This window comes from Haemaphysalis longicornis, unplaced genomic scaffold (genome assembly GCF_048455015.1).
Source record: "Haemaphysalis longicornis isolate Haplotype H1 unplaced genomic scaffold, Haemaphysalis longicornis Haplotype H1 scaffold_1, whole genome shotgun sequence".
Lineage (NCBI taxonomy): Eukaryota > Metazoa > Arthropoda > Arachnida > Ixodida > Ixodidae > Haemaphysalis > Haemaphysalis longicornis.
In genome coordinates, this window is record NW_027526203.1 from 376,175,665 (window position 1) to 376,194,736 (window position 19,072).

The 19,072-nt window shown below is 48.3% G+C and overlaps 1 protein-coding gene across 1 annotated transcript in view; it reads left to right on the forward strand.

Moving 5' to 3' along the window:
* LOC144155118 (endochitinase-like) overlaps positions 1-16,964 on the forward strand; it is a 129,172-nt gene extending 112,208 nt beyond the window's left edge. Inside the window, exon 5 of the mRNA XM_077686371.1 lies at positions 14,054-16,964. Within this exon, the coding sequence (XP_077542497.1) occupies positions 14,054-14,300 (247 nt within the window). The 3' untranslated portion in view covers positions 14,301-16,964. The remainder of the gene's footprint in view (positions 1-14,053) is intronic.
* Positions 16,965-19,072: the final 2,108 nt, after the last annotated feature.

Sequence of the window (19,072 nt, forward strand, 5' to 3'; positions counted from 1 at the left end):
GCGGAGTGGGTCAGGGAACAAACACGTGTTAAGGACATATTAGTAGAGATTAAGAAAAAGAAATAGACGTGGGCAGGGCATGTAATGCGAAGGCAAGATAACCGCTGGTTATTAAGGGTATCAGAGTGGATCCCTAGAGAAGGCAAGCGTTGCAGGGGGCGGCAGAAAGTTAGATGGGCAGATGAGATCAAGAAGTTTGCGGGGATAAATTGGTCACAGTTGGCACAGGACCGAGGTAATTGGAGAATAATGGGAGAGGCCTTTGCCCTTCAGTGGGCGTAGATAGGCTGCTGCTGCTGCTGATCATGATGATGATGATATACAATGGAAGCAATCCAATACACAATTTGTCACCCGCCTCTACAGAAAAGTTTACAAAGCGGCGCCGGAGGTAGCCCTGTATTCGTCCATTCTCGGATTAGACCACCTGCGAATCAATAATAATGTCAAGGAGCTTGTGCAGTCAGAGCTCTCCGGACAAATGACACACTTATCGTATACCTTCACTGGTCTCCACATCCCGGATCGACTCGATTTGTGTCCCTACCACGCCTGCTTAGAAATTTCGCCTTCATCGCGCTATTCACACTCACCTACTATAGTCGTCCGCCCTATACTGCGAAACATGCACTCTATGCACCATGTAGTGTCGCAGAATGCAACGAGTGCAAGCCCTATAGAGCAACGCCTACCGGCAAAGCCCGCTCAACGTGGTGCGAAAGTTCACCGGCGGCTTCGCAGCTGGGACACCGCTCGTGCGGCAAAACAATCTATTCCCTCTATCTCCCCCTCCCCCCACCCCCTAACAACCACTTCCTCCTCCTCCCCGTTGCTGTGGCAAACTGGCAAATGTTTGGAACAGTCGACTGTCTCCTGTGAAAGCCGCTTGGCCTTTCGCAATTTGTTGCAGCAGTGAATATTGGAAACAGATCGTTTTGCCGCATGAGCGGCGTCGCAGCTGCGAATTCGCAGGTGAAACGCACCATATAGAGCGGATGAGGACGCTACAGAATACCGCCACCACTGTGCTTATGCTCTGGCCCTCGTTCATCCGCCGAATGACCCCCAACATGTTTTCTCACAGTTCGCACCCGTTGTCCTGCCACGAGGAGGGGGGGAGTTCTACTCTCCCGGTCACAAAAGCCGACCCCCATGATCGGAACCTCCGACTCGAAGACCGTTCAAAATTTCCTCGGTGGTCTCATCCCGTCACTGGCACTTAAAGTTATCGCTCAAGATCACCAAGCTTCCCTGGTACATTTGGTATGGACGCCGGCCCATTCGGGCCTATAGGGAGGAACCAGACGGCCCATGACGCGACTCTAGGACTCACGGGAGCCAGCCCCAGTGCCTTACCACGGGGCCCCATCAGCCAAGGACCACCTAGAGCCACTTGATCAGTTTTCAGAGTATCGGCACTCTTTTCTCTCATTGTGGCATGCAGCCGACAGCGATCATTGGTCAAACCGCGTAACTTGACATTTATTTACTCCGGAAAACCCATGGGCGCTGACATTTTGGTGCCGCTGTGTTGCCGCGTGCACGCGTTCTTCGATAAATCGGGGTTACCGGAGCGCAGTGCGGCTGTTTGCAAGTTGAGAGAGTAGCGATGCTGTGCTGCTCTGTACTCGGGTGCTTCAACCTGCTAAAAGGGGGAAAACAACTGCTTCGCTTCATGCTGGGGAAAAACGACAGCGGCCTAGCGTAACATACAGCCTCTGGTAAAGCATAACTTATTTAATAGCTCTAGCGTAGCCTAGAGCTACGCAAGCGTAACCGAGCCTGACCCTGTCGCACTGGCGCGCCCTCTCGAAAGCCTCGAAAAGTAAACACAGCTGTCATTGTTGCCAAGCGGGGCCCGGACCAATTCCGCCCGCCAAGGTCGGCCGCAATTGGGCGCATAAAGCTGGCCACCCTTGCGACAGGCGCCAAAATGGCTGCCGGCGTGCATCAGTGTCGTTAAAGTAGAGTGTACTAGAAGTATAGTCCCTAGAATATACTAGAAGAGTTGAGTGGGGCGAGCCGCCGGCTCCGCGCCTGCTTCGCCGCGAAGCGCAGTTTGTGGAAAGTTGGCGGGGCGGCGCTGCGGTCGCAGTGGATTGGGTTGTGCCGGTGCGAACTGCGAGCGGCGGCACAGGGCGACCGCAGAACGGAGGTCCCGCAGTCGTTTTCAGTCATATGTTTTAGAACTTAGCGGAACTGCTGCCGCTGCTTATCTTTCTCTGTTAAGTCTTGTAGAGTGATGAGCCTTTAGTGTTTAATTTCACCGTCCTCGGCATGCCTATAGCCCTCGCCACTTCAGTGCGCTGGGATGCCGCGCCGGCTACAAAACTGTCCTATCACACCTTTGCGTTCCGAGACAGGAAGCTCGCGGATCAACCTAAGAAACAAAACTGTGTGGTGTGTGAGCTGCACTTCGAGTACTGCTACATACACCGTGACTGCACGCACGTTACCGATGGTAAAGAAGTGAGAATCGCCCGTGGTGTGCCTTGGATGGCGCCCGACGTAGAAGTATTGAGCGAAGGATGCGCCCCTCGCAGGGGTCATGACAGATTGCAATAGTTTCCAAGTGGCATAGCATCAAATTGCCATGAACAAACATTTTGACCAGCTGTCGCTTGTTCTGCTGACGCGACGTGGTTCTTTTGTATCACGGGATACCGCTGTTGATGATCAAAATTGTTGGTCTCATTCTAGTGCCAATGTTTGGGGAAAAAGGGCTTGTGTTTATCGAATCTTGACATTTTCGACATTTGCTAGCAATCTCGTGCTTTCGACCTTTAATTCCGCCGAAGCAGTCTTCACAATAATTCGTTTTATCTGCAAATCCAACTGTAATTAATTACGGTAGATTGCAGGAGCTTTATATTTATTCAAAGCCCGTGAATAAGAGCGTTAATTGCTCTAATAAAATACCAGGGATGGTCTGAATGGCATATTCGCAGTATATCTGTAACATAGCGCGTCTATTCGCGGTGTTCTGGGGAGAGCATGTAGTCAAATACACAAAAATCGAAAGTTTCGAGGAGTATGCAAAAAGCTGCGCATCGTTCACGGCCGTACAGTCAAAGCGAAGAACGCAATATGGTTAATAGAAATTCCACACCTGCACGGGTCTGTTTTTAAGGCCCTGTCCCGGTCTGAGCCCGACGCGGGGCCGTCACACTTATTCCGGGCATCCATAAGTGAGCCCAGCCCCGGCCCGTCGTCTTAATCCCAGGCCCACGGCCGGTAATTTATTTTTGGGCCTAAGAATGGCCCGCATGGGCGTGATCAAGCCCGGCCTTAGACGCTGAATAAAATTTATTACAGTTGGTTGAGTGTCTTCGCAGCGGGAAACCAGACGGAGCATCTAGTCTGTACAACACGTCATGGATTGAAGGCGAAAATCCGGAGTTAAATAGTGCACACATGTACTTTTTCTTCCACTGTCTTCAGTTCGTGTCACATCGGGGTAATGAAAGCTAGTATTCTTAATTAAATCAGATCTGACACGATCACATTTGATGACCAGATTCTTGGCAACGTAACATTATGGTTGTCTCGGACACACGATGGTATGCTGAAATTTTTGAGCTGCGTTTTAATCCACGAGTAAGTGCATTGAAATGTTTTGTCTGTAGTGGTTGCTCAGCGGTTTTGTTTCCCTAGCCCGCGAGCTCGATTTGCGGCCCCGGCTGCCGCATTTCATCGGGTGCGGCATGTAAAAACCGTGCACAGTAGACATAGATCGAGTTCCAGGTTGTCCGAATTAATCCCTTCCGTGCTACATGCATTCCCTTCTAATCGTATCTTCGGTATGTTATGCCCCAACATGTAAAATGTTGATGCAGTACATGAACAGGAACTATCAGACCTACAAAACACGTTTTTAGAACAGTGCATAGAACTAACGTCAAGAGAAGCGTTGAAATAAACTCATAACATCCCTTCTAATGCTTTTTTCTACAATTCACATCGGAAATATTAATAGCCAGGCCCATAAATTCAAGCCCGAGGCCGGCCCAGGCCTGTGGCATCAAGCCCGGGCCCACCGATAAACCGCTTTCGGGTCAGCCCGGGCCCAGCAGTGCTCTACACTGCAGCATGATGCCGCATCATGATGCGGCATTCCCGTCTGAATAACTGGCATGCACACTTCAGCATTATATATGCTTTTATCGAATTGGGTTAAGACCGAAACATTTTAAACATCATTATTTCGTAGAAAACATGCTGGAAAGCTTGTGTAAAATGAAAATATGGCCAGATTCCTCGATTTGCTTCATTGGCGCTGCAATGAAATGCCCCGGTGTCATTAAACAGATGTAGCAAAAGTTCATGTAGCACTGCCCATGTTTTTTCTATTTATTGCATTTTACGTCGAGAGAGTTAAGGGTGAACACGGAAAAGAAGTAGTGGAAACTGGTACTCCAACGCTTGTCCCTATCACCTCCGTTCGTCTGTCGTTCTATTTTCCGCGTTGGAAGTACTTCGTTGAAAAAGAAAAAAAAACAGGGCACGCTGCTGCCGCAAAGCCTCTAAAAGTTCCTTTTAATTTATTCCAAGATGTTTTTTTTTATACCCCGCTGTCGCTTTGGCGTTCCTGTTACATAAAAATTGGGCGAAACGCGAAAAAGCGCGGCCCGCGCGATGCCGCGCGCCTTGGCGAACGCAGTCGGCAAGAATCCACTTCGCCCGCTGCGCCCTCTATTCAACTTACAGCCGCCGCTTCAGGTGGAGCGCTCCGTTCGTCATACTCAACTCCTTCTAGTACACTCTCCTCTTAAGCGCGTACCTTAGTAGTGGTTCTAGGTCCGCCTGATTACATACCTTGACATACTCCTGTATTATCTCCTCACCTGCCGTAAATAGCCCCTAGCACGTCCCCAGCCCGCCCATATGAAAGCGCCTACCTGGCGCCCTCTCCAAACTCATTCATCTCCCTGCAGGGCGGCGCTGAATTGCATCCACCCCTTCCTCTACCCCTCACCTCATTGCCCTGCATGCTGAACTCGCGCCACGCTTCCCCCACTCTGTGCAGGGTTGTCCTTATAATCCCTCTCTTTTAATCACTCGAGACGAGCAATGGAAGGGTTCGCTGGGGAGCTCGAACCCGGGCGTTCGAGCCGCGTTGGTGAAACGAGCGCTGCCATCGGCGCCGCCGACCTCAAACCGGCGGCCACCCTGCGCCCCTTTTGCTCAGGAAAAGCCCCCCCCCCCTTCTCTCTCTCTCTCTCTCTCTCTCTCTCTCTCTCTCTCTCTCTCTCTCTCTCTCTCTCTCTCTCTCTAACCTACGACCTCGTATTCGAAGCAACTTTGACAGATTGAGTCAAAAGGTTGCTTCTGACAGACAATTACCATGAACATTTTTTTTTTGACCCGCCGCGGTGGCTCAGTGGCTAAGGCGTTGCGCTGCTGAGCACGAGGTCGCGGGTTCGATTCCCGGCCGCGGCGGTCGCTTTTCTGATGGAGGCGGAAAGCAAAAACGCCCGTGTGTACGAGATTTCGGCGCACGTTAAAGTTCCCCAGGTGGTCAAAATCAATCCGGTGCCCTCCACTACGGCGCGCCTCATCGCCTGCGTTGCGTCGGCGCGTTAAACCCTACAATCAATCAATCAAGGTCATAGAATTTTATTACTTACCAACCACCTATTCGACACTCAACACCCTCCTAGAGTGGTGTTTATTATTTCACCATTCCTATCAATGTGTAAAACGGCGTTGTCACAAAAAGAAGGTGCGACCACCTCGCAACAATTTTCACAGGTTTTGGAGAGGACTACAATACAAAAAGTGTAGTGTGTGCATCCGCGGTACTTACTTTTCAATACCTTTCGAAAAATTCTATTTTATTGATACGAAAAAACCATTACTATACTGTGCAATTCTCGTGTTTTCATTCTATTTGATTTACGGCAATCTTTAAGTCTCATCAGTACTAACAAGAAAATATTGTTCAAGCGACGAACACTGATTGGGGCTTTGTATAATTACCGCCTAGCAACTGTTAATAGCAGAAGGACAATTTTATCCTGTATTGTAAGGATCCGTACTCATTCGAATCGGGGAGCTACGGGGGTGGACTTCAACATTTTCTACGAGCAGGGGGATGTTTTGTACCTCACTCTGTGGGCCTAATTAACAACTGAACACCCGTGTCCCACCCTTTCAACACCCAACAAAAAACTGAGGGTGTTCAGTCGGCCACCACCTTTTTTCGCTGCACAAATTGGGTGTAATTACACCCACATCTAAAGTAAGGGTGTTGGAGCACTAAGAAAAAAGGTATAACCACCTGCCACCAACCTAATCACCCCTGCACAACACCTCTTTAAAGTATTAGAGTGTACCCAGAAAATGTGCAAAAGAGTGTGGGGAGAAGAACAAAAAATGGGTGTAACCACCTTGCAACACCGCTTTTGCAGAGGACTAGAAAATCGAAAAAGTTAGTTTGTGCATTCAGGGCATTAATTTTTGGTACCTTTCAAACGAAATTCATTCGTATAGATAAGAGCAAACCACACATACAATATGCAAAAATTGTGTTTTCATTCTGCTTAATTCACGACACGTTTTCTAAGTTTCATTTTTAAGTTTCGTCAGTAATAAGAATAGAATTTTAGGGAATACCAGTGATTAGTGTTCTGTATAATAGCATAATAACGGTTAATACCATAACGATAATTTATCCCAATATGAGCGGAGCCGTACTGCATCGAAAGGAGAAGTTACGGCGCTGGACTCGAACATACTCCAAAATCGGAGAGGTGGAAGTGCATGAAACTAGGTGTATTGTCTTAATAATCATTTCTGTAATCAAATAATAAATACCCATTGCACACCCTTTTAGCACCCTACAGAAAACTGAGAGTGTTGCAGTCGATCAATACCCCTTTTGCCACACAAAATGTGTGCAAACTTCAAGGTGGTAGAACCTAAAAAGAGTGTAATGACCTTCCACCGCCCTTATTACACCTATACACCTTTTTAGGCAACTAGGGTGTAAAAAGTTTAGTGTGTACTAACGAACAAATTTTGCTTGGAGGAATGCATACATTATATCCTACGATAACGGGTCTTTTCCTCCAGCGGCCCCATCCCGCGGTCGCTTGCAGTGCTGAGTCTGGTTAGGCCAATAGAAGCGATAACTGTCGCAAGGTCACATGACATCGAAACAGTGATCACGTTTGCACGGCTGCAACAGAAGCGCATCGCAGCGAGCTATAGGGCAGCGGCGAGACAATGCGTCCAAGCCTGCGGAAGCTGCGACTTCCCTGGAACTTCAGAGCGCAGCGTGCTGTTTACGTGGCGTGGATGTAACGGAAACTTGGTTCACTGCGCTTCTGTCGCAGCCATGTAAACACGGGCAATGATGCCTGTCGATTTTAGCCGACCTTTCACCGGCAATAGTGCTGTCGCTTCGCAGCATGTATCGAATATGGGACTGCTGCGTGGGCGATGAGCGGCCGCAACGGGGCCTTAGTGACTCGGGCGCTGTACATTGAGCGCAAAATTACGGTCCGAATGCTGGCCGCGGCGCTTGTTTGATGTGGGGACAAAAAAATTCATGCACCCCTCCGTCTGACGACGACGATGGTTGAATGCGAAGCTTTCTCATGACGGATTCTTTGGTTGTCGTCTGAGCTTGAACTGAGTTTCGACCATGTCGAAATGGAGCCGCCTTAATAACGCGAGGGACCCAGGTTCGATTCCGGCCACTGAAGCGTTTTTTCTTTCTCTTCACCCACGATCGTTCATAATCATTCACTCTTAAAGGTCGGAGAAATGGACGTGGGCAGGGCATGTAATGCGAAGGCAAGATAACCGCTGGTCATTAAGGGTAACAGAGTGGATCCCTAGAGAAGGCAAGCGCTGCAGGGGGCGGCAGAAAGTTAGATGGGCAGATGAGATCAAGAAGTTTGCGGGGATAAATTGGTCACAGTTGGCACAGGACCGCGGTAATTGGAGAATAATGGCATAGGCCTTTGTCCTGCAGTGGGCGTAGATAGGCTGGTGATGATGAAAGGTCGGAGCATTCACTAATGGAATACTAACAAGTTACTTGTCCCAGTATACACTAGGTACTTAGTAACTGGAGGTAGTAAATGTAGCACTTGTCAGAATTACTAACCGAAGCAGGCAGTAAGCACCACTACCCCAACTAGTAAAGTCCCAGCGATAGCACTTTTCTGAGCTGCATGCGTTTAATAACTGGCCATGCACAACCTAGTCATAAGCACGACCTAAATCTAGTGCTACCACTTCCTACACTCAGTTAATTTACTAACCATGCAGTTGTTAGTGCCAGAGCCTCTACGTACAAAACCGCGGGGTAGTAAGGTTTGTAAGGAGTTAGTAAATACGGCCGTTACTACCTTTTTACGACCTTTTTTATTAAGAGTGTTGTCAGAGAAAGGCGGCTGTCCTGCAGGGCTTTTTTCATGTTACAGACGCCATTAGTGAGAACACTAAAGCTTCGCTTAAAGTACAAATGGCCGCCTGTACAAATGTTCGGCGCGCGCTAAAAAAGCACGGATGGTCTTGACGTTTATCAGTGCAACTGCTTCACAGGGAAGCCCGCCCCATGGGCAAGGCTGACCACAGCTATGGCTCTATCTGAGCCTTAAGGTGGACTGATGCGCCAGGCGCACGTTTTCTGAGAAATATTCTGGAGCAGAAAAGTGGAGCTGCCAACGCGCACCTTGATCTCGAAAAACAGGCGTGGAAATACGTAGACTAAAAAGAAAATACACAGGACGACGTGTATTTCTCTTCTTAGTCTACGTCTTTCCGCGCCTGTTTTTCGAGATGAATCAGCACCAACTCGCCCAACTTGCCATCCTGTTAAAGCGCACCTTGAGGCAATGGAGTGGTGGATGGGATCAGCTATTGGTAGCTTACTAAATTATGAATTAGGTTCCAGAGTTCTGGCGGTTTGTGCATGACGTCATCTATTTTTTATTTAATGGAAGCCATTCTATGGTTCCAAGCTTGGATAGGCGGTGTTTTCGCAGATATGAACGTTGGTAAGGAGCTCAACTCACCATTTTATGCACGTGTTCTGGTCACAGTTACTTAGCATCTGGAGCATTCGCTAGCCCCCGGCGCGGTCATGACGCTGCAATTTTAGTGGCGGAGCGTGAGCACGACATTCACCAAACCCTGACGAATGAACTTGTGTATCTAAAAAAATGAAACACCCTGAAACCAAGCTGTTAGTATATGACAAGGCGATGCTTTAAATTCAATGTGTGCAGTATCACATCTTCACACCGCCATCACGTCGCGACTGTTTGAAACGTTAGTCGTAGACAAAGTGTGCCTGCAGCGTCTATACACCACCCTAAATTATCCGGGTAATTTTGTTCTGGTGTGTTACTGAGGAAATTTTAAAATGGAATTATACAGTACTCCTGCTATTGTTACAATGATGTCAGTGGCCCTCTGAAGTCTGGACTCCGGAGAGTGTCGAAAAAAAAAACAGACACTTTAAAGTGTCTGTTTTCTTTAATTAAAACGCATTCTTTAAAGAATGGGTTTTAATTTCATATGTTGATACAAGGCGGACAATATTGCTCCTGGAATAGTCTTCCCCGCAATGCATTTGCGTTTTGAAGGGAAGCAGATTTTAAATCGATCGGTGTAAGTTTGGTCAGATCAAAAAAGCAGCTGACGATCACTACACTCCCTAATGCGAAATTTGTGCGCAGCGTGAACTGAAGTTTTCTCGGTCACGGCGCATAGCGGCTGCGTCTCAGCAAGTGCTCGCGTGATCAGCGAACGCACGGCGGCCCGCGCTGCAGCCGTTATCCCGCTGCGCGTCGCCGCCGCCGAGTATGTTGTTGCAAATCGTGTTTGAACTTCCCGCACAAATGTCACGTGGTTTGGATGAGCCACACAACGAGGAGGGCGCGAAGCACATCCACCGCTTACCTCACTGGTTGTTCAGCACTCGCTCCTGAGTGCTGCAGTGCGCTGAGGCAGCAATCACTCGTGGGTTCTCACTCGTGGGACGACGTTGTGGCCTCCCTATATTATCGGTGTGGAATCGCGGCTGTAGAAAAGATTGGCGAGAACTGGTGACCGCCCAGAACCGCGGCCTTCATTGTTGCTTCGCGTGGCTTGGCATGCCTGCAGGGCCCACGCGCCGCACACGGTGATACAAACGCACACTGCTCATGACGATGCCGGGGGGAGCAAGGGTCGGCGATGATGCGGCTAAGCTTTCTTTAGCTCGTTGGTAGCTTAAATCATTGGTGGGCGCTTCACTTCCTCTGAAATAAAAGTGCACTACTGTGTTGACTACACTTTAAAATGTTTCATCATCATCATCATCATCATCGTCGTTGTCATCATCATCATCATCATCACCGTATCTACGCCCACTTCAGGGCAAGGGCCTCTCCCATTAATCTCCAATTATTCCGGTTCTGTGCTAACTGCGACCAAGGTTTATAGGTTTAAAACGTTTATAGGTTTGAAACCTACACGCGTTTTACGCATAGGTCGGCGTACTCACTCATGAGTACACTCATTTGTACTCATTTGTACTCAAACTCACGAGTGAGTACGATGATGAGCGATCACACACCCAGAAAAAAACAGTGAGTACGATGACGGGTGAGTACAGGGGTAAGCCCACTACTCGTGAGTACACTACTCATGAGTATGAGTACTCATGAGTACAGTATTCATGAGTATGAGTACTCATGAGTTTGAGTACTCATGAGTACACAGTACTCATTAGTACACAGTACTCATTAGTACACAGTACTCATGAGTACACAGTACTCATGAGTACACAGCACTCATGAGTACAATACTCATGAATACTGTTTTTGCGAGTGCTTGCACTCTTGAGTATATGCACTCCTGAGTACAGTAGTGCAAACAGTAGTGCAAACAAGAAAACGGACGACAAAAGCTGCCCCCAATAACACGCAGAAAAACGCATTTTACGGCCACGGCTGCACCGTTAAGCCCCGAGCTCCCCTGAGCCCGACCCGGCCTGAGAACAAGAGGAGACGCCAGACGCAACGCGAGTGCTTACGTTCCGTTTCGCTTTCTCACATGTACTTGCCTTCGCGCAGTAAGTCGCCCAACGACAGTGCACCGCGTCAGACGTTTTCTTCCTCTGTCCTGATTTATATGTAACCTGTGTTTTTCTAATCAATTAAACAATTTATTTTTCTACTTAGTTTTTCATTCGAGCTACGACCTAGCTAACAGTGCAGATAAGTTGATTATTCGTGAGTAATACAAATTTAGTACTCATGAGTGCAGAATGAGTAGTACTCAAGAGTACAGAATGAGTAGTACTCATGAGTACAGATTGAGTAGTCATGAGTATAGAGTGAGTACTCATGAGTACAGATTCAGTACTCATGAGTACAGATTGAGTACGAATACTCGTGAGGACAAATAAGTTTGAGTACAAGTGAGTACGATTACAAATGAGTATTTGATGAGTGAGTACGAGTGATTTTGTGAACAGACGAACTTTTTGAGTCTGAGTTTGATTGAGTACAGCGTGAATGAAAAAAATTGTGATTGAGTTTGAGTGAGTTCTCTCTGTTTTGCCGACCTATGGTTTTACGTATAGCACGTCTAGGTGGCTGTCTCAATAAAATGACGCCGAGGAGAAACCTGTCCGTGCAATAAAGGAGCCAAGTACGCAATTGAGTGGCCTACTAGCGGCTTGGAGTTACGGCACTTCTCAGAAGCGGAATGGGGATGAAAGATCATGTTCCACCTCAGCTCGAGCCTTGCCTCCTTGCTACAGTCGCGATTTTACGTGCGGAGGCTACGCCTAGAATGCGGGGCGTGCTGTAGTGAGTGCTTGGCGCTTGGCTGCCTTGGGGTCTTTTTATGGGGCTTTGAAGTGAGCTACACTGTCTAGTTACTTCATCAGCTTCTTCTAGAATGTGGAGGTCGTGATCCGAGTTTCCATACCGATGTACGTGCGTTATTTTTTATCTCGATAAGAGGCCGTTAGAAAGTCGTGTTCTTCTTTCCCATCATGTTCACCATAGCTTTAGCAGTGTCGACTTTGCCTACGTACTCGCGCGTCCGTAGAGTCGGACGGACCAGTTATAGCCCGTATAGCACATGGAAAGTGTGCGTGAACAGAGAATACCCATAAAATATAGATGCAAATGGGAAATTGCAGATACTGGGATAGCGTCAAACGACGGCGACAACCCGATGGGCGTCATTCCGGTGGTTCTCGAGGCGGCCCCTCGTTGGCCTTTTCTTGCCCCGTCGCGATCACGGCAAGCGATGGCTAAACAGCTCCACTGTAAAAGTCACTAACATTCCTCCTCAATTCGCTCCTGAAAATTTTCGTTTTGAGCCGAGGGATTCTGATTACGTAATCTCCCCAAGAGGGAAGTACGAACGAAGTTAGTGAACAGTGGGGTGACCAGCAATTCCTTCGATTGTTTCGCCGTAAATTATCGTGACTCTGGGATCAAAGAATCGTCCAGCGAGGCTGTGTAATCATTTGGTCGCAGACCAATGCGCGCCACTTCTTTATTGCGTTCAATATTTCAAACCACGAAATATGACAGCTTGGGTGCATGGTCGGCCGGCGTCCGCGGATGCTTAAGAACTGAAGCTCCTTGTTGAACTCGAATTTGGCGCCTTACAATAAATTTTATCAAGGTACTTGGTACAGGTCTTTTATTTGGCCATGTCGGAGCTAATTATGCAACGCGTGTTTTCTGCCTCCGCTCTTTTATTCACCCCATTTAAAACGTCGCAACTTTTCGATACAAGTTCTATTAGAATTCCACTGCCTTGCTCAGTGAAGCGCGAAGACGTCGGCATGGATCGGTCAATTTTACTGCATATCGCGGCGACCGTTTTTGTGATGGAGGCGAAAAACAACGGTTGGTCGAAATTTTGGCGCGTGTAAAGATACCCATGGCTTTAAAAATCCGCGGCCTTCCACATCGGCTTCTTATAGCCTAAGAGTAGCTTCGGCGGCCTTAAACCCTAGCGTGAATTTTTAAGTTTTATTCCACTGCAAATGCTGTCAAATTCATGCAAGTTTTGCTAGCCGAAGTAAAAACTTACAAGGATCGCCACTTCCAGCGAGCCAGTCGCAGCGACAGCTCATGGAAGTATAAGGCATCATAACCCAATGGACAACAATTTGCATATAAGAACATGCACACAACTGTAAACATGTAGACTGTAATTATCATTATTAATAGTTTAGGTAATAATACCTTGGTTTAAGGAATGATTTGGAATTTTGCTCTGGCCCACTCTAGGAAGTCTCTGCAGGGCGTCTTTACCACAATACTCCAGAATGACCAATTGAAGTGGTCGGTGAATGGAGGGGGCCGAGCATTCAAGGGGCCCTGAAAGACTCTTAACTTTTTTCAAAATCTTAAATGCTTTCAGAGCGTAGTCAACCAATACATACAGTATTTAGATTAGGGGGTCGCAACGTACCTTAATTAACCAAAAATTAAAGTTCTATGCTGACCACATAACTTAGAAACTTGCTTAGATTTTTCTCTTTCACGAACTTGGCGTTCTTAGACAACTGGAATTACGTCATTACAGCTGTGTAGCGGCTATTGGCCGGCCTTCCTTCAGTTTCTGGCATTCGATAGCCACTTTGAAAAGAAAGCCGCAAAGGCAAAGCAAAAAAGGAAGCGGTATCTGGTGCGACGAGCAAATCACGCAGTGCCGCTCCGTGCTGGAGTTAACTATAGCTTTCGCGGTGCATCCAGACGCGAAGGAGAGTGGAAGCGCTTATCGGAAATGTTGCAGAGTTTTTTTCAACTTGAGTGAAAAACGCCATGTTCGCTGGTGCATTGCGCAGTGCAAAACAACTTGAATGCCTTGCGTGTTGTTCGGCGCACATGCATTTTTTTTTTTCAAGTCATATCTTGGGCTTCATCATTCCCCGAATTCGCACACTAGGCAACTTCGATTGGTTATTATGGAGCATTATGGGGGAGACGACCTACGGGGACTTCTAAAAATTACGGCGATATATAACATTGGTCACCATAGTCAAGCTTGCGATCTTTATTTATTTATTTTTTGACAGGCACCACGAGTGGGTAAACTTTGACGACGCCCGCAGCATCACGGAGAAGATGCAAGTGATACGGAACCTCTCCCTGGCCGGTGTCATGCTGTGGGACATCAGCACGGACGACTTCAAGGGTTCGTGTGGGCCCGCGAACCCCCTCGTCAGCGCTGTGTACGCCAGTGTGATGGCGCCAGGAGAGAACACCACCGAGACAGGCCCGACAAACACAAGCACAACAGATTTCTCTTCCCTTCACTCTTGACTCTCCTGATCACGTAACGCATCCTTGAGAAAGAAAAGCAACAACAACGAAGCAAAAAGAACAGAAACGGAAAAGCGCACTCAAAACACGGTGTAGCCGTTCTTTATTTCGCTGTCATAATTCTGCTACAGTCATCGCCGATTTACATACGTCTTTCTAGTTACTATGGTGCATACGTATATAGGTCAGAAAGATATGCAATAGTGTTGTAAAATACCTTGTAGGAAAGTACTGTCACTCGTACATATACAGGCCTACCCCGCTTGTAAAGAATTACGAAAGCTGTAGGCATCGGAAGTCGGAATGTCGGTAGTTGTGTGGTCGCTGCTATCGCTAGAGTCGTCGCCGCAATGCTTGCGTTTTAGCATCGGCCAATATTTCCGCTGTCGCCGCTACCGACGCGAGCGCTTCTGTATTTCGGGTAGATCGCGCTGTCACTGCCTCGGGCGATCACAAAAATTAAGGTTCCAGTTCGGTGCATCTGCATATGGGCCGTGGATAAGTTAAAGATCTTTGCAGACGGTGTATACACGCGTCCACTGACGAGGCGTGGGAGTTACGTCAGCAGCCCAATCACCAAGCCAAACGTCTTCCAATGAGAACTTTATGCGGGGTGTGTTTTGACCTGTTTGCTTTGGCATAGATTGTTATGGAAGCGTCATGCTCAGATCCGCAAAAAATGGTGTCAAATTTGATGACACAGAACGTAAACGTGGGTTCGAGAGTTAGACACATACCTGTAAAGCGAGCGTGTTCCGCACGCAATTGTAGCTGCTTGCCGGGGTCATCTTACTTTTCCGTTGCTCGTGTAAGGGGCTAAGGATAAAGGGAATATGTTTTTGGAGGCCACGGCTTGGCAGCAAATACCGAGGGGTAGCAAAGGGTGGGATGGATGGCGTATTGGGTGTAGGTATGTGTTCGTTTGAAGTCTTCTCGAAGCCTTCTCAGGATTATTACTTGCTTTTTCGGGGTCTGATCGGGGATTGTTTCGGTAGTCGGTAGTGTTGCGTAATTGAGTACGTGAGTGGTGGTTGCCAGTTCCGCTCCTACTCTTCTTGCGCTGCCCGGTGAGCGAGTTCTGGGGACAGGACGACGAGCAGACGGAGCTGGGGTTCGTGATTTTGACGTGCTTCTGCGATAATCGTTGAAGTCGGGCTTCCGTAACGCCCGCTTACGTCACATCACAAACGACGACCTGGGTAATTTCATGTTGGTAGGTATGCAAGGCTTACCACCATTATTTGAGTCTACCAGATTCCACTTGAGGAGGGAAGCTTCGCAAGAAAAAAAAACTCAAAGGTCTGCAGCTCTACGTGAACAGGTGAGGACAGAAGTTCTGGCAATTTTTTTTTTCGGCTGGCTCACACACTAGCGTTGGCATCAGAAGCGCAGAAACTCCCTAGTCTAGAAGTGTGCAGCATTTTGAAGGGCAGCACGCTGCATCCGTACGGTGTTCCCTTGCAACAGTGCTTGGAGCCCAAAGATATGAAGAAAACCCACCACGGTGGCTCAGTGGCTAAGGGTTGCGCTGCTGAGCCCAAGGACGCGGATTCAATCCTGGCCGTGGTTGCTGCTTTTCTGATGGAGGCGAAAAGCGAAAGCTCCAGTGTGTGGATATTTCTACGCACGTTAAAGATCCCCAGGGGGTCAAAATTGGTCCGGAGCTCCCCACAACGGCGCACCTCGTAACCGAGGTATAGTTACAGCGCGTTAAACCCCGTACTTTGATGACAGACATCGTTCATTAAGTGGTGTGAACTGCTAAAGCCACCTTCATCAGCGAAGCGCAACAAAACTATTGGCTTTCTCGGATATAACGAACGGTCATTTAATCAGTGCTGCAGTATTTACAATGGCACCATTATTGGCTTCGTCGTAGCCAGTCTCCATCATTGCGAGCATAATAAACGCTCTCTCTCTCTCTCTCTCTCTCTCTCTCTCTCTCTCTCTCTCTCTCTCTCTCTCTCTCTCTCTCTCTCTCTCTCTCTCTCTCTCTCTCTCTCTCTCTCATGCGTAGTGCCAGCAGGAAAAAGCCCGCACACAGCAACACCAAAGCTCCTAGCTGGCTTAACTCTGCTTATCGCCCCACAGGATTCACAGGCATGACTTCATATATTGGCCAGCAAATTAACCATATTTGAACTCCTTGAATTTTTTTATGTTGGAGGTACATCATAAGATTTGCCAGACACCACCAATCCGAATTCCGGGTAATCTGAAGTCCAAAATCCTTTGTTTGTTACCCATTTCCCTCGGAATATGGTAAGAAACGACAATAAAAGCCTGAAATCGCTCTTCAAGTAGTCTGCAGGGGCGATAGAAGACTTGTTCGAGCACGTCATTTAGTAATAACACATCCATTTTCGTCAGGGTTGCCGACAACGTGCTGCAACGCCAACCGGGATAACGAGATTCACAGCGCTGAAACGGGAGTTTTAAACTGAGCTCGGCCGGTTATCATCAGCTATCCGTGATTCAGTCTTGGGGTATTGATACCGCTCATCAGGTCCCAGAAAAAGAGAAAAAATCATTGCTTCATCAAAGCTACCATCTTACTTCAGCCTTTGCAGCCACTTCAGGAATACCATGTGCACGGTTTGAATTTGCGAACGCTTATCTATAGATAAGATACTCCGATTTATCATTTTCCCCTGCTCTTAACACTTGCCCAACTGGCTCTGTGCCTGGTGATCAGAGCCCCCCTGAATATTGCTCCGGTTTTTTCGTTTGTGTAGTCAGGGTAAGGATTTGGAATAAAATATTCTGACAATGCGCCAACTCTGATGCCTGCGCATTGTACACATCAGTTGCAGCTGCGATACAGTGAGGTTGGTAGTCGCGAATATATCATCCCGCGACATAACACCTCACGAAAAAGCCAACTTTAGATCAAAGCCAGCGAAAGCGCACGTTCTCTCTGCCTCGCAGGCGAAATAACGCAAGCAGACGCGGATGAGCGGCTGAGAGGGGGGTGCAGTTCAGGAGACCTTCTAACATGACCCGTCGACTGGAAGGAGCGCTCGCTCCTAGCAAGCGGAGCGGAAGCAGGTGTTACGTCATGCGGCCTGGAGCGCTTGCGAAGCGAGCCGACACGGAGTTGTTGTAGACGTGAGTTTTGTAGCGTGAGTTTTGTAGCGTAAGCTACACTGGCTGAGGTTGAGCAGTTTCGCGTGGACCTCGAAGGGCCGTGCTGCGCAAGCGCGAGGAGCATTGGATTGGATTGAATTGGATTAGATTTGGAATGGATTGGAGTGGCCTGGATTGGATTTGGATTGGATTAAATTGGATTGTATTGGATCGGATTGGCAATCCCATCCTATTGTATAGTACGGGTGTGTAGAGAATTGGGTCTGCACATTCACCGGTCTGCACATTCCAGAGAAGTGACGTCATAGCCGCGGCAGACGCACTGGCGCCGGCGCGTGGCCAGCTGTGCGCCTCCGTTGCGCAGTAGCCAAGTCTGACGCTGCGCCGGAGCCGCTTGATAGCCGTTTCACGTGGCTCCTGGAGAGCCATGCTACGCATGCGCGAGGAGCAGTGACTGGACTGGACTGGACTGCACGGGACTGGATTGCATTGCATTGGATTGGACTGGGCTGGACTGGACTGGACTGGATTGAATGGGATTGCTTTGAATCGGAAATCGTTTTATCAGCAGTAAGCATGATAATCAGCTAATCCTAGACTACCAGGAAACCTAAGAATAACCAGCTGAACTTAAGCTCACGCTACGTATATCTTGGCATAGCCGAGCTAAGCCACTGCTAATTTTCTATATCGGGCCCGTCAGTAAACTTCTGCCAGCGTTGCATCCGGAGTTACGGAGTCTATTCACGCCCATCCAAGCCGAAGCTAATTTCGTTCTTCAAAAAGATGCCGGAGATCGTCACATTCATGGTGAGCTGGTGCATTCCATCGGATAGTTTTTTTTTTTTTGTACTCGCCTTGCCCACACCCCTACGGGCCGCACGGTACTGAATAAAATAGGCTACCCCACTCCTCTGCCTTTAGACACCCCCCAGCGTATGCCTCCGTAACTAAGCGCTCATATCTTCGTGTCTCCCATCCCCAAACACATGCACCCTTCCTTCAATCAAGGCAGAAGACAGGCCCGCGTCACCCGCCCCCGAGCCGAATACCACAACAAACCGGACACCCGATACACGGACGTCGCTCCGTATACATCCCACCCTACATCCCATACATCCCACCCTTGTCGTCGACTCCAAATCGGTCAATATTACCTCCCTCAGCCTTCTCCACAACAGCACCATGATGGCTGAAGAGACAGCCATCGCTCTAGCAGCGACCACGGCTTCCTCTAAGTGGCAATCCACACAGATTGCCGCAACTACTGTAAAGGCCTCATCTCTCCCTCAGCGCTGAAGATACTATTTCTTGCAAAAACACTGGGCTAAATTGAAATTACGAAGACGAAGGACGGCGTAACACACGATGCACACTTACGAAAGCGCAACTATCAACTGGCCTTTATTTTCCGACCCTATAGGAAAACACTGGAAATATAAACATAGAAACAGAAACGTTCAAAACCCCGCACAAAACCCTATCTGTGTTAAGCTCTTGATAGTTGTTATCGTCACTTCACTTTTTGCGCGGTCTCACTCACAGCTGGCCACGTGCGCTCGTCGTCCCCTCTCTCTGGCTCACTGTCACACGGGGAACATCTTTCCGCAGAAGGTGAATATCCTTGTTTTTTAGAATCACCGATGGCTGGCTGACGCATGCGCCTTGTCTCTCCGATGCCATAC